The 16,685-nt window shown below is 35.4% G+C and overlaps 1 protein-coding gene across 1 annotated transcript in view; it reads right to left on the reverse strand.

Moving 5' to 3' along the window:
* GRM8 (glutamate metabotropic receptor 8) overlaps positions 1-16,685 on the reverse strand; it is an 837,366-nt gene that overhangs the window by 334,900 nt on the left and 485,781 nt on the right. The window contains exon 6 of the mRNA XM_090287460.1: positions 14,708-14,908. Within this exon, the coding sequence (XP_090143586.1) occupies positions 14,708-14,908 (201 nt within the window). The remainder of the gene's footprint in view (positions 1-14,707; positions 14,909-16,685) is intronic.

Genomic DNA, 16,685 nt, shown 5'->3' on the forward strand with positions numbered 1-16,685 from the left:
GGGCAGCAGTTAGAGGGGCTCCAGTCTGGTGTGGAAGTGGGAGAGGTGCCTGGAAAAGGGGCGAGTGCTGGGCAAGTGGCATTGTTCCTTCTCAGACCCCTCCCCTGCATACAGCGCCACAACGTGGTGAAACAGGTTGCCCGTTCCTGATGAATACCTAAGGCTCTACCCCTTACAACACAGTAGGAGCGACAGCCCTCCCTGGGACACAGAAGCAAACAAACACAGGAGATTTCTGGCCAAGATGGAAGCCTAAACTGACATGCTCCATCTCCCTCCACAACTAAGAAGGAATACAACTACCGCAAAACCAGGAATAACCAGAAGTTCCAGAAAATAAATTGAAGTCCCACATATGAAGTTATAAAGAAGTGGTGCTCATCCGGACAGGTAGGAGGGGCGAAACTGAGGAGGAGAGGTCAAGCTGTGCTGTCTACAGCAGCAGCAGTGACAGCGGCAGGAGAACGGAAAGCACAGACACCCGTATTTAAGGGGAGGCAAGAAGCACCTGGGGAGCACCCCCAGCTGCAGACAAGACCTGTCAGCTTGCGATTCCAAAGCTGGGGAAGGCAGACCTCCATTGCCTTGGACTGTGAGGCCCAGTGGCGGTGGGGACAAACAGGAGGCTCCCAGTCTCTCAGCTCTCTCAGTGGAGACTGAATGGCAAGAATCCATCTTGGACCCCCACACCTGCAGAAAATGCCCAGTTGTGATGAGTGCACAGGGCTCCGCCCCCTATAGCATAGAAGGTGTGACAGCCCTGCCCAGGAAGCAAAGGTAAACACAAAACTGTTCAGGATGGCACAGATTATGATAGAGATCCCAGTTATGCTTCTGACCAGACAGCAAATTTCTAATCTAACAAAGCAGCAGATAGGAAATCTTTCTGAGGCACAGTTCAGAGCTTTGCTTATAAAAGTGCTTACAGACCTAACAGCAGATCTTAAACAAGACAGGGAAGGAATGAACGCTCGTCCTGCTGAAATGAACAAAAATACATACGAAACTAGTGGTGAGGGAAAGAAAACCAGGGATCAAATCAACAAATAAGAACATAGGGAAGGAACAAACAGTCAACCAGTGAAGAAAGAAGAAATGAGAAGTGAGAAAAATGAGGAGAGGCTCAGAAACTTATCAGACAGCTATAAGCAGGCCAACATTCAAATCATAGAATTGCCAGAAGGTGAAGAAGAAGAACTAGAAATTGAAAAATTATGTGAAAAAATAATGAAGCAGAACTTCCTGAACTTGGGGAAGGAAATAGACTTACAGGTCCAGGAAGCACAGATAGTTCCAAAAAATCTGGACCCTGGGAGAACCACACCAAGACACATTATAATCAAAATGTCAAAAATTAAGGATAAAAAGAGAATCTTAAAAGCAGAGAGAGAGAAGAAGAGAATTCCATACAAAGGTATACCAATAAGCCTATCAGCTGATTTCTCAAAAGAAACTCTGCAGGCAAGAAGGGACTGGCAAGAAATATTCAAAGGAATGCATAGCAAAAACCTATAACCACAATTACTCTATCCAGCAAAGCTGTCATTCAGAATAGAAGGGCAGAGAAAGTGCTTCCGGGACAAAGTAAAACTGAAGGAGTTCATCAGATCCAAGCCACTGTTATATGAAATGTTAAAGGGACTTGTTTAGGAGAAAGAGGATCAAAACTATGAATGTTAAAATGAAAACTGTATCACAACAACCAACAACAGAAACTGGGGAACTGAAACAAAGGCAAACTAAGTAGGCAAAAAGAGTGTGAAAAGAATTATAGGTATGGGGAACATTATGGGGGAAGGTGAGCAGGAAGGGGGAAGGAGTAAAGGGAGGGAGATGGTACAGGACTTAAGAAGCATAGTATGAGGGAGTGGAGTAGATAAGAAGGTGTTGAGAAGAACTATATGCACAACCAATGGGCATGGACTAAGGGGGGGGGCAACTGCAGGGAGGGGGTCACTGGGTAGAAGGTATCAAAGGGAAAAGAACTTGGGACAACTGTAACAGCATAATCAATAAAGCATATTAAAAAATAAAAAACAGGAGGTGCATTCCAGCACACATTCTCCGAACCCTATTTCCAGCAACAGCTTCTACCTCTTCACCTAGCTGGTCATTTTACGGAAACAAAATGGATAAGTATGGGTTTTATGTCCTCTTATTTTTTTCTACATCTCACTTCAAGATGTCAGTAAGAATTTGAAGGGTTCAGAAAGTGACTGCAAAAGACAGAAAAGCCGAACTTAAAGAGCCTAATCAACTTTGAGAGTAGATAAATTAAGCCCTGAAAACATAAGAAATTAATTAATTTTAGACACAGTATTACTGATTACAAGAGATTTATTTGATGTTTTGAAATCTAAGGTGTATAGGGGAATGTGTGTGAATGGCTATGTATTAGGGGGGCTCTTTATATGTATATGTTTGAAATTTAGTAAGTGTATACAGAGGCTTTATTCTTGTCCAGGGGAGAAAATAATAATAGTTACTACTTACTGATAATTCGCAATGTGCATGGCATTTTGCAAAGCCCTTAAGTATGAATTATCTCATTAAATGCTCATAATAACACTACAAGGTAGATATGTTTAATACCCCCATCCAGAGATAAAAACATAGTTATAAAATTTGAGTGACTTATCCAAGATCTCACAACCTAAGTGAAAATACTAGAATTTTAGTTCATCTCTCTCTCTCAATATGAAAGTTCGTGTTCTTAGCCACTTACTACTATCTTGTGAATGATCAAAAGAGCAAATAGAGAATTATTTGGCAAAAAAAAAAATAGGACAAAAGAAAAAGGAAAATAAATTTAAGATATAAGGAAAGATTAAGGAAAAGACATGTGAAATGGAAGATAGACAAAATATAAATAACACAGTTAAGAACATAATTGATATTCAATATGTGTTTATTAACTGAATGTCATAATCACACTCCCTAACTTCTTTTTAAAAATTTAAATTTTATGATTGTTCCCTTACTGTAGTTAGAGACAAAGGTGTTTATATGGATCAAAAGAAGTTGTTTTATAGGTATGATTTTTGAACACATTCAAAAGACTAAGAAAACCAAATCCCAAAAGTGTAATAATTAGATACCTGAATTAAAAGAATTTTCTCATTCATATACCACACTTTCAAAGCAGGTTCTACATTAAACTTTAATGTAATTATAAGTGTTAATAACCTTAAAAAGAAAAATAATCAAGTTTTCATTATAATTTTCAGGTAGATTCTTTCTAAATTGAATAACACTAGAAAATAATTACCACTAATAACATGGGGGGCTATTCCATTAAATGCTTTTCTTCATTTTTTAAAAACGTACATAATCTGAAAGAAATAGAATAATGAGAGAATGAGCCTCATTTGATCTCCTCTAGACTAATCAGATGTCCCTATTAGCACTAATTCACTTTCCCATCTACTTTGAGAATGCTGCAAGAAGATTCATGTTTCTGCTCCTCTAAGAAACTGACACTGCTGGAAAACATTGTTGCTTGGTGCCAAGGCAGAAGCATCCACTCCAACTTCTGTGTTTTCATTCCCACTAAGTGATCCTTGTATGCAGTGCCTTTTAACTCTGCATCTTTCTAGAGTCTCATGTCCTCAATTCCAACCTACCCATCTCATCATCTTAAGATGATCCAAGTATAAACCTCATTATTTCTCCACTGATGAAATATTCTCTATATATAATACAGTATGCCTACCTCTTTATTAAGCCCTTTCTATGTATTATCACCTTACTTTTAGATCAAAGGAACTCTAAAAAATACAAGATCTGTCTGGAAAAAGTCCAGCCATTGTTAATGTAATGAGAATGGTTTGAGCAGCATGAATGTAACTTGGCAGGTCCAGCCATTGTAATATGATGAAAACAGTTTGTGAAACATCCATGTAACCTGGCAGCCAAGGTGAGTAGACTGGAATGCGCATGCGTGAACAATGATGACTTCACTGTACTAGTGTGTGGGGGTGGTAGATGTCATTGAGTGAGCATGTACTGTGTTGACATCACATTCAAAAAGACTGAGCAATTAGAGCAATGAATCTGCATCAGATTTTGCATTAAGCTTAAACATTCCTCCTTGGAAATTATTTTTATGATTCAGAAGGCTGGAGCTATGGGCAATCAGTGATTGGCAACTTCATCAAAACAATGCCCCTGCTCATGTGTCAAGTCTCATGTAGAGTTTTTTTGGCAAAACATCAAATCACCCATGTGACTCAGCCCAGATTTGGTGCCCTGAGACTTCTGGCTTTTCCCAAAACTAAAATCACTTTTGAAAGGGAAAAGATTTCAGACCATGGCAACTGAGAGCAATTGAGAGAACTGTGTGAGATCCCAAGGTGCCTACTCTGAAGGGGACTGAGGCGTCATTATCCTATGTACAATATTTCTTATATCGTGTATATTCTTCAATAAAGTCTGTTTTTCACATTACATGGCTGGATACCTTCTGGACAGACCTCATATATACAATTATCATTCCCATTTTATAGATGAAGAAACAAGGCTTTAGAGAGGCTTTGTTACTTGACCAAGATTACAAAGTAGTAAGTGGTGAAACTGTATTCAAACTGTATCTGCCTATAAAGCCTATGATTTGATCACTGTTAAAAATACAAATCATTAAATGTAAACTTTTGCAGAATCTTTGCACCACCTCAAAATCTCTCTGCTCCTTTGTGTGTTTTCCTCATTCTTCATTCAAGGCTCATTGCTGTAACCCTGTTTAGACTCAAAGCCAGCCCTTAACCGTCAGTTACTGAGTCTGTTTCTGGGATTTGCATGTCATTTATTCCCAACTTTTTGGCTCATGATTAAGTTCAGGAATTACAAGAATGAAAAGTGAATAGAAGAAGCCCAGTGCAGTGCGTGAATTGAGTAGGACTCTAGGAAGAACTAAGTCACCCTTATTGATTTGCCTCGAGATTTTCTTGACACTGGCTCTACTGTGGGAGGAGCTATAAAAGACTATAAAAGAAATTAGACTTAAGAAACGCCAGTTTATCACCTCACTCAGTAGAAAAGAGAGGCAGGTACAGTTATGCTGCTAAATTTCATGACGACTTAATTTGTAAGATTATTTTATTACCAGACTAAAGTTTTCTTAATCAGAAACTTTTAAAAATCACCTAATTTCAAATCAGTTTATTTTGTTTATTTATCTGTACATATTTAATATCACATATATGCTATTTACTTTTTATAAATGTATAACTATTTCCAGGCATTACTTTACCAACTGTAGATCTTTAGCTTCAAGAATAAATAATATAACGTACATTTAAATTATTAACAATGTTTTTCTCAATTTTATTTCAAATGAGTTAACAATCAAAAAGGATATTTATAACAGATAACCACTTCATCACATTTGACTTTGCTTGACATCTATTTATTAAATAAGTACTATTTAATCACAAGGAAATTATGCATCATAACTCCTAAAGATGACATTTTATGTCAGTTTTTTCATATTTTGACATGTTATATCTCATTTTCTATTTATATAAACAGATAAAACATAGTGTCAAGTCAATTTCATCAATTGAATATGAACTAACATACTGAATTAGCTTTACTAATGGAGTTGTCACAAATAGTTACAAAGAAAAATTATTTGGGCAAGTTAAGCTATTTCTCAAAACCTCTTGGTTTCTAGTCAAAGCGCAACCAGAACAGAGCCAACATTAAAATGATTCTGTGTTCCCTTCTCCCTCCATATTTTCATTCCATTTGTACTTTCATGTTCCCATTTAGGGTACTATTCTCTCCTGGGGACTATTGGAACTGTCTCTTAACTTGTCATCCCTGCCTTTAATCTCATTCCCTCCAGTCTGCAAATTGCTGCCATCGTTATTCTTCTGAAACACAAATCCGAGCACTTCACTGTCCTGCTCAGAAAGCTTCAATTACCTGATGCCTGCTGTGACACATTCAAACATCAGTTTGGCAGCGATTTCTAACCAGGCCCAAGCTCCTTTGGCTATTCTCATCTCCTGTTTGTTCCAAGGTCACTCGCTAGATGTTCAGCTTTCTCAGAACCTGTGCTCTTCCCTGTCTTCCAGCTACCAGTAAACTGCTTTGTCTGCCATGAATACCTTTTCCTTATCTTGTCCACCTGAGGGAATGTCACTTTCCAATTGTAACAAACCAGATGTCACCTACTCATTTCCTGCTGTATTCTTTGAGCTTCCCATTATGCAGTTTCCTAATCTCAGCCTTCTGTTGTGTTCCTACATGTCCTCACCTCTATCACATCACTTATCAAAGTCATAACATGTTGTGTCCTTCCTCCATTAATCTATGATCTTTGACAACTCATAGAGCCACATTTTATTGATCTTTACATTTCTGAACAGAATTGTTCTATTCGGTGTTCTGTAAGACTCCCAATAAAATGTATGAGAGATAAAAGAATGATTCATGAAAGATAAAAATGAATATAAACAACTAAAAAACAACAGTAAGAAGGCTGGTAGGCACCTATGTTTTTAAAATATACCTTTACCTTTAAAATAATTTGTAAAGAATACAGAGCTGGAAGAGACCTCAGCGATCAGATCATTTTAGTATAATCCTTCAATTTAAAAGATGCTGTGAAGTGGAGACAGACTCAGAACATAGAGGCAAGTATGGCAGAGCTAGGATAAAAGCATAGGATTCCAAGGTGAGTCAAATCATGCTACAATACTACATACTATCGAAGGGTTTTAATTAAAAGCAGAATAAACTGTGATTTTTGTTTTCTTGATTTTTTCAATAAATTTTTGTAAATACAATTTTTTCAAATAATTTCCTTAGACTATATCCTAGAATATATGTACTGAGCAAATACTTGCCAAAATAATTACACCGATATCCACTCTCACCAAGCATATTTAGAAAAATTAATATTATTATCTTGAAAAAATTACTACTATAATTTTTAAGTCTTTGTAAATGTGGTAGGTGAAAAATAATCTTTCATTGTTGATTAAATGGCCTTTCTTTGATTATTATTGAGGCTTAACTTTTCTTTCAAACTTTTATTCACATTAACAAGTTCTGCTCATTGATCTTTGCAGATGTCATAATTTATATAAATTTAGCTGGTTCTTTTTACATTTTAGATATTATCCTTTAACACAGCAACCCAAATTTATCCCCTACTTTATATTCTGTTTTAAAACTTTATGATAATTTTAATATTCAAAAGTGCTAAATTTTACTAAGTCAATGTTTATTTTCGTGTTATAATTTTTTACTTATTTTAAGCTTCCCAATTCAAGTTTGATTAATCATCTTCCAGATTTTCTTCTAGTTTTCTTTCGTTTCTTCATCTTCACTTAACTCCAAAATAAATTTCAAATGAAAACTACTCTCTTATGAGGAGAATCATCCCCCTTTATTTTACTATAAGTGGATAATTAATAAAATGTCCTTTACCTCTGAGTCCTAACTCCATCTTTATTGCATCATAAGTTCATATGTCGTCGTCGGCAGCCATCCGTCTCAAGAGACGATGGTGTAGCTTCTTAAGAGTCTATCTGCACCGCCGAGAATGGCTGTGCAGTCCGACTTGGGAGTGACACGGTATCTGTCTCCTCCCGTGTTAAATCGACATCTTGCGATGACGCTGGAGTGTCCTCTCCAGTGAAGCTGAAGCTACAGAGCCTGGGCAGGGTGATATGGAGGGTCTGCTGTTGCCCATGCAGCAGACTCCCCTTCTCTTCGCAGCTGAAGTGTCCAAGGGAAAGACGGAGTCAATACAGCTTGGCTTCAGGTGCGCCGCAGGAGTTGCCAGTGTTGACTACAACGTCAAACCGCCTTCGGGACTCCGGCTCCGGATTTTCTGTCGGGGTTTACTCCCTTAGCCTTTCCCCTGAAGAGGTATGCCGCAAGGCAGCGGAGGTTTTTTGGAGTCAGAGTTTTCCTTCTCTGATGTGCCCTGACTGGAAGATCGAACCAGCGACACTTAGCTCGCAGGCCGACGCTCAATCCACTGAGCCAAACCAGCCAGGGGCCAAGTTCATATGTATGTATGTACATATACAAGTATAAACTGATTTACTTAGTATCATTATATATGTCTGATTATTTCTATCTGTTTCCATTTATCACATGTTTATTTTGGTACTAGTTCCATACTGTATTGATTATTGTAGCTTAACATTATGATTAAATGCTAAATGTTTTATAGGAATAATTTTTTCTTCAAAATCATTTTACTTACTTGTACTCATTTATTCTCACAATTAAAATTTTAAATATTATTTCAAATTCCAGAAAATACTCCTTTGTCATTTTGGTTTAAATTATACTAAACCTGAATACAGGTTTATTCAGAAATGATTAACATTTTTTCTATAATTACTTTTTCTGTCTACAAACAAGAAATGTCTCTTGGTAAAGTTATCTTCATATAGATCTTTCATATTTTCACTTCAATTTATTCCAAAGTATTTTAAATTTTTTTTGCCAAGAAAACAATTTTATTTACCACATATTAGTTAATCATTTCTTACTAGTATGTAGAAAAGCTCTTAATGTTTTAATACTGATTTTATATTTAATCACCTTCCTAAAATAAATACCTCTAATATATTTTTCAATTTATTATCTTGAGATCAAATCATTTGAAAATAATAATTTTACTTCATTTTTAGTAGTAATTTCTGTTATTTTTTTTTCATGTTTTGTCACACTGGTTAAACTTATACAGTATTAATAATAGTAACAGGATTAATCTATCTCTTTAATAGGAACAACTATAAATATATAATTGCTTATATGCTGAGGGAAATGTGCTTTATCATATTAAATACTTATTCCATTTGTGGTTTATGTTTACGTTTTTGTGCTTGTAACAGAAACGAGGGTTATATTTTAATCAATGGCTTTACAGAATCTTATGAGAAATTGATCACTGTCTTATTTGACACAGTAGTCTGTTTGTAGTACATTTCCTAATAACATATAATCGCACTTACTACTTAAAGATATTTTATGCAACAAATTGCTTCAACATCAGACAATGGTGTTCAGAGATTCTGAAAACTATATTTAGAAATTTTACAGTGAGCCCCTGAAATAAATAAGGTTTTAAAGAAAAGAAGATGCTGATAAATTCCATCTTTATACCAATCTCTGTGATCAGGCAAGTGTGTTTATATTTTCCTTAGACTATTGAGCATTGGGATGATTAGACCACTATATCACTACTGAGTTTACAGAAGCTGCTTCACTCCACTTGGGGTAGAAGTATTCAACCACAATATGAAGGCTTGCATTAAATTCTCTCAACTTCTCACAGATTCTATGTGATTCTTAATTGTGTCTCCTCTGGCCTAACAAAAACTTACCAAACTAATGAAGCAATGAGATTCAGAGACCACCGCATCATCCCTCTTTCAGGTTCTTACATCTTTATTCATTTTTTAAAAATTTCCCCATAAGTCACTTATAGAAACCTCTAAATGTCTCTTTCATCCTCTTAGCTGCCCCATGAGAGCTAAGTTTGGACTGTTCTTCCTTGCCATTAATAATTTGGTTGAGGTCTGACATCCAACCCAAGTTTGGCTAATGAGATTCAACTTTCTAAGCTGGAACTGGGACTTAAAAAATACACACACACACACACACACACACACACACACACACACACACACACACATTAATATTAGCAGACTTCCTGAATGAACAGCATCTAAATATTGTAGCGGGCCTACTGCTACCTACCCTGTGGGTCTAGAAGTAGGGGAAAACCAATACAAAGAAAACGAAGTGAAACAGAGAGAGGTTTGAATTTCTGACAGGTTTTTGGTTCTTATAACCAATTTTTTTCTTATACTCTTTTATATTCTACCGTGGGGTTTCTTAACACACCCTCATAAATTCTTCCTTTTAGCTTAAGCAAGTTCAAGTTGATTTCCATTACCTGCAATCAAACAACCCTGATTAGTATGCTGCAGTGCCTCCGGCTCTGCCCCGGACATGAGCTCAACTCTTAAGGAAAGCAGTAGGGGGAGATCTCTGCAATTCTATTCGACACTTTTTCTTTTATTTTCTCATGACAACAGAAAAATCTTTGATTTCATACAAGGTGTACAGTATTAATATTTTATTGCCTATAGGCAGACCAGAGTAAAGAACTGACAACATTGAATAGAGTTCCTGAAAAATCTAAACTCCTCTTCTTCATTTTATGTTTTTCTTTTGATAAATCTTTGGATTTAAAAATTTATAGAAATAGCATTTTGTTCCAATGGTAGCAACAAAAGTAATTCTAAAAGAAAGGTCTTTGTTTCCCTCTGTTTCCCTAGACAGAAGTAAGAGGTTGAGAAAAGTTGTAAGAAACACATGAATAATGCCAATGCACTATGATTCAGAATGTGTTTATGCTTCAGGGAACTTTTTCCACTCATGAGAAAATATCAGTTTGAGTGATTAAATTCAATCAAAGCACCACTGTTGTTTACATCTATGATGGCAAACAGTACATTGTAGTTTAATCATTTGACTGTTTTACCTTTAATTGTTTTGTCATAGAATAATTCTGACCTGAAATACTAATCGTGCATCTTTCTAAATTCTAATATGATCTTCATGTTGTCCATCAAACAGTAAACTGGAAGAAGCATGACCTTTGAAAACAAGTATCTTTAAACCTTTGCTTAATTAGGCATATCCACACAAGGTTACACTTTCAGCAACATTGAGTTTTAAACAGTTCTCTTTAGCTTTATACCAATGGTCTGTGCAACTGCTCTGGCTGCTAACCTCCTGCTATTACAGGAGTCTCCCTCCACACCAATGACATGGTTTTACTATCTCAAACTAAAATGTCAGAAAGAACCAGTTTAACAACAATTTCTTCTATACAGAAATAACACTTTGGGGCAGATACATACAATATTTAAATGGGCATTAGTAAATAATTCCATCCAATGGGTCACTTTTTTAATTACTTGAGAATGTGTTGTATAGTTCATTGATGCCGACAGAAAATCTGGAAGGCTACATAGAAAATTGAAAGTTGAGTTAAAAAGCTCATTTCTAGACAGCTGGTAAAAGGCTAAGAAAACTTATAGGATACAATAATTTGTTGTTGTCATGTGTAGCAAACAGCTCTGGGTCTATTCAAATACATTCTCGACTTCAGGAGATTCAAAACTGGTCCTAAGGAAACTGTGATTTGCCTAATGACCCCCCTGCAATTGCAGTCTTTGGGACGTGCATTGGCTTTGTTACTCAGCAAGAACAATGACTGTCACCAACACAGCCTACTCACCTGACATGCAATTAACAACATACAATGGCAGTTAGTTAGGTTCCCAACAGAGAACACAAATTCCAGGTGTTGACTTTTAGTTTCTATGAAAGCCCTGCAAGAGCAAGAATATTTAAATCTGTGGATTTGATGTGTGCTCAATATAGCTATTGGGACATTTCAAGGTACCTCCAAAGTCAGCAAGCAGCACTAGGGGAAGTAGTGTCCAAGATCATGGCCACACCTCCAACCTAGCAGTTCTTATTTATTGTAACTGACTGAAATGTTAGATGTCTGTGTAGGAGTCTTTTGAAGACAGAGTTTGAAAGCTGAGCATAAGGAAGATGCTTCTCATTTAATCTTAATAGAATATAGTAATCCTTATATCATTAGAGCTCAAAAGAGTTGTAAATCTAGATCAAATAAGATTATCTCCCTCTCCTTGAAAGCCTTTTTAATGAAATATCTTTCCATGTTACAAGCAAAACGTTCTTAGCTTTGATTGTGGGTACACGTGCATAAGAGCCAAAGAGAAGGCTTCTGCTTTTGCTGTAAAATTTTGTTAAATAGCATTGCTTATTAGGCTGTCAAAATCCCATATGATACATTTCTTTTAGAAATGATTCCCAAGAAAATTCATTCTCTCCTAAAAAGTAGCTTGGCTTGCTTCTATCATATAAAGAAGTGTATGTATCACATTGGATGTCCCTTTACATTTTGGCTGCTTAGGAAGCTCAGAAGTTAATGTAATTCTTCATTCTGGCTACCCTATTTGTTTCTCCCTCCTTTAGTGGCTTGGATGCTGTACTTCTATTTGAATAATTTTACATGTCTTCTTATCATAAACAAGCAAGGCATTAATGATAAGTAAACACTAATATATTATAAGCCAATGATAAAAAATTTAAAAATTGGTGAACACCCTAAAAATCACTGAAAATCAAGAGAATTATATATTTCACAATAATTCCATGCTCAGGTCTCTTACTTTGTATCATCAGCTACTAGAATGTAGGTTTCAAGGCATTATCAAAATAAATCTCCAAGGAGCTCAAAGAGATTCCTTTTTTAGTTCATACACTTAAATTCATGTACTTTACATGACTCTCATTTGAAGTTCGTATACTTATTTTTGTATCAGACACAGTTCTATCATGCTTCAGTGGATTCTTGTTATTCTCAAGATAAAAAACAAATCTTGAGAATGATCTATATGATCTCTCATGATCTATCTGGCCATGCCTTTGGCTTCACCTTTATCTCTGACATCTCTCTCCTTCAGAGTTCACCTGTTCCTAATGCCTCAGAGTAGGGAAGTTTCCCCTATTGTGAGCTCTCAGTCCAGTACACCTCTGCATGCAGCATTCATTATAGATTATGTAATTATACTCCAGGTGATCATATCTCAGTGCCCCCAGGAAACTAAATCTCATGTCTTTTTTAACTGTTTTTACCAGTAATGTATTTTTAGCACCTGTCACAAAGCTTAATATATTCTGTGTTCAATACATATATCCTGATGGAATTAATGAAATTTTATGTGTCTATCATAGATTAAAAGAAGAAAATTATAGAAGGAATTAGCCCTAAACACACACACACACACACACACACAGCAACATCAGTCTGCTCATGCAGAAGGGCAAAAAACTATAATAAGTGGACAGAAGAACTCAGAAATTATTGTCATCTAGAGGAAAATTATCTTAATCATTAAAAATTAAGGCATTTTTAATAGTCTTTAATAGCATCATTATGTTACAGTGTGGTAAAGTAGCTGAGGTCACCAAGGAAAGGTTGGATTTTTATCTATGGTTAAGATAAAAGAGAAATTGGTATTTCACCTTTAGAATACTTTAACCCAGTGTTTCTTTGAAAGATTTCCGATTTTCTAAAGATGAGCTTCAGTGATTGAGAAAATATATTAATTTGGGTTTTTCTTTCCAGCTTCTAACAATTTGGACAAATGAAATGTTCCCCAACCTCACATTAAAATAAATAACCTTGTATTGTACCACTCCTCTTTTGTGCAATTTGATAACTGCAAGAAAATTATTTTCAAATTCCCCTTAGTATCAATATTCTTTTTAAATTTTTATTATATTTTTAAAAAATTAAATGACTTTACCTTATATAACAAAAAGATAATAAAAGCCAATCTTACAATGTTTTGAATCATTTGTGCAAGAATATACAAAAATACCTGTATTTGTAAAAAATACTTTGTGTATTTTGGCTACATTAACCTTGAAGAAGGACAATCTTCAATTGTATGATAATATATACAAGATTTTAAATATTTTTTTGTTTTTTTATTGTTATTCTGTTACAGTTGTCCCAATTTTCCCACTTTGCCCTCCTCCGCCCAGCCCACCTCCTACTCCCATAGTCAATTATATTATTACGTCTTTGACAAAGACATTAATGGTATGTAATGTTTTTTAAAAATTCTGAAGAAAAAGAAAATACTCTGTGTTGAATGTAAACCAAATTTTGTTTCATGTTGCATGAACACAGCAAAAGAAGTTTCCACTTGAATTCTAAATTGAAGATGACCTTGTGCTTTTTTGAGAAAGGCTGGCAGCTGAGGTCACTGGAGTGTATTATGATGGACCGTGCAGTGCTGTGTGCGGCTGGGAGGCATGTCCATTGTGTGGATTGCAGCCAAACACAAAGAATTAGACAGCTCAGAGCATTCTATCATTTCATTTGAAAATAATTGTCTAAGTCATGGGCAGCAACCATTACAAGTTTCATGAAAGAACAGCATTCAATAATTCCATCACTTCAGACAGGCAGTTTGACTATTCTCAGCCAAGTACTATGGATCCAGCATATTCTGTTTCTTGTGACACTCACTGCTTCTGCAGTAAGCAAATCCCTTCTACACTGCATTGTACGTAATTCTATCTAACACAATGCAGCTCGTTGCTTCAAACTGACCAACTCATTGAAAGAAATACAAGAAAAAATAATATGCAGAAGCTTAAGACAGCACTCTTAGAATGTAAATATATAGCAACTCCAAATCACTCACGTTCCTCAAGTCAACATACTGTTTAAAAAGCTTAAAATCAGTTTCAAAACAAAATGTCCACAATTCCTTGTCTAATAAAACCATAAACAGAACATTTTTAAAAAAATCTAATCTGTTGTCAATGATTCTGAATGAGCCTCTTAAAGTATTTCTGAAATAGTGATATTTAAGTAGAATATTTTGATTGATAGAGGCTTATTTTTAACTTCTGCTTCTTTCAGGAGCAGATTAATGATAGCAAAAAAAATTGGGCGGATTTAAAAGCAGGTGGAAAAACTCACACTTGATTAAAAGGGGAATGTCTAATCCTTTGCTTTCTATTCTGCTTGAGTGCCTTCTTTATATAGAGGGAAACATACCCTGTCTCTCCTAAAGTATTTAGAGACAAAAAAAAATAAGTGGTAACTTACCATTAAAGTTTACAGCCCGAATATAACCAAGCAGCTCTTTCCCATCAATGGTACTCATTCGTGGGCAAAGGCCAATGTATCCAGGACAGAGATCTTTGTGCATGTTGTGCAGGGCATACGCCATGGAATACACTGCATCAATTACAAACTGAACCTTTCCTTCCTGTTCATAAGACGAATCCCGTGCAATTCGCTCCAGCCCTGAAAAATAAAAAGGAAAACCATCAGGTAGCACTGTTAGACTTCACTGGAAGATAGCATTAGGGCTAAGATTTCCATCATATGAGGCACACTTAATGAAATAAAACTATTTAATTTTACTTCCGGTTATACTAAGTATGGTTTATAAACTGGATACTTTTTTTTTTTGAAAGAATATAAAACTATTTCATTAGCAATAAAAAGATACAAAGAAAATAAAATGCACATAGTTTTGTTATCCTTATTTCCACCTTATCGAGTCTTTATTATATTGTACATCCTGGTAATTACATGTCATTCTGGTAGTGATTTGACCTTGTAAGTAAAAATGTATAGACTTGTTTTTTCTCTACCTCAGCTCCAGAGGCATCATTTAATTAGTGACCCAAAGTCAGGTCTTTCCCCCAACTACGTTTGTTTTTGTTTTGACTGTGTTCTATTCAGGAGCCCTTTTGTAAATATTAAATGACAATGTTTCCTATTTATCTTTAGGAGAATCATTTATTTTCTTCTTTTACTTATATTTATTTTTTATATTTTCCAGCTTTATTGAGATATAATTGACATAGAATATTATGTAAGTTAGTGTATACCACAATGATTTGATATAGGTATATAATGTGAAATGATTACCACATAAGGTTAATGAACACATCCATTACTTCACATAGTTGCCATTTTTTTCTTATGGCAAGAACTTTTAAGATATAATTTCTTAGTAAATTTCTAGTATACAACATCTTCACCTATTTTTTTTTTGATGGTCTAGATATTCATTATGCTGTACATTAGATCCTTGTAAATTGTATATTTTAATTTTCTATTAAGCTATAGAACTTTCAAAATGAATATCATTCAGAATAATTGCCTCTGTATTTAGGCATAAGTAGGGCTAAGAATTGGCACTGGGGATTATCATTTAAGATGTAATGGAAGCACAGAATTAAAAATGGAAGGTAAATTTGATGTTAAAATTAAGATGATGCATTTTGAGTTATAATCCAGCATTCTCATTTTGATGATGAGGAAACTGAAGGGCATGGATATGAAGTTCACTTAAGACATATAGAGCAGATGTGGGAACTATTCTCATGTCTGAGTCTCAATTCACAGTAATTGCTCAATCCCCAGAAAAATGTGGATGACAAAAACGCTGAGCACGCAAAGAATATTGATGACTTACTAAGGGTCCCAAAAGGATCTTTTATCACTTTTATATCCCCCCAACCTTATATATATTATATCACTCGGAGAAACCAAAAGCAAGCACTTTAAACCTTCCCATGGATGCCAGTTAGTAACCTTTAATAAAGTCTTTAAATTCAACGAATACTTCTTTTCTTCACACCAACACATCTATTCTCTAAATTTAGAGGCTTGAGTTAAAATGGTTGTTCATACTTGGTTTTTTACACTCTGATAAAGCCAGTGGCTTTCCTCTAGACAAATGTAGTGGTCATTTCATTCATTTTCATTCACGCAATCATTGAACATTTCCCCTGGTCTCTATCACGTGCTACACTCTGATCTATAAGTGCGGTGGGTTGTCACCCTCTTCACTGCAGTCTGTCAGGATGCTGAATTCTGTTTCTTCCTTTTCCACACGCCTTTGTGACTCCTTTTGATGGCTCAATTTTCCATTCCCCAAGATTGAGTCCTCTTTTTCTCTCCAACCTCAGAATCCACTCATTCTCAACATCTTTGCCTATTATTTTTTTCTATGGTCTAGAAATATAAATAGAAATCCAAAATGTTGGTTATATGGTCAAAATCAATT

Source organism: Furipterus horrens, unplaced genomic scaffold (assembly GCF_987537825.1).
Source record: "Furipterus horrens unplaced genomic scaffold, mFurHor1.1.pri manual_scaffold_9, whole genome shotgun sequence".
Taxonomy (NCBI): domain Eukaryota; kingdom Metazoa; phylum Chordata; class Mammalia; order Chiroptera; family Furipteridae; genus Furipterus; species Furipterus horrens.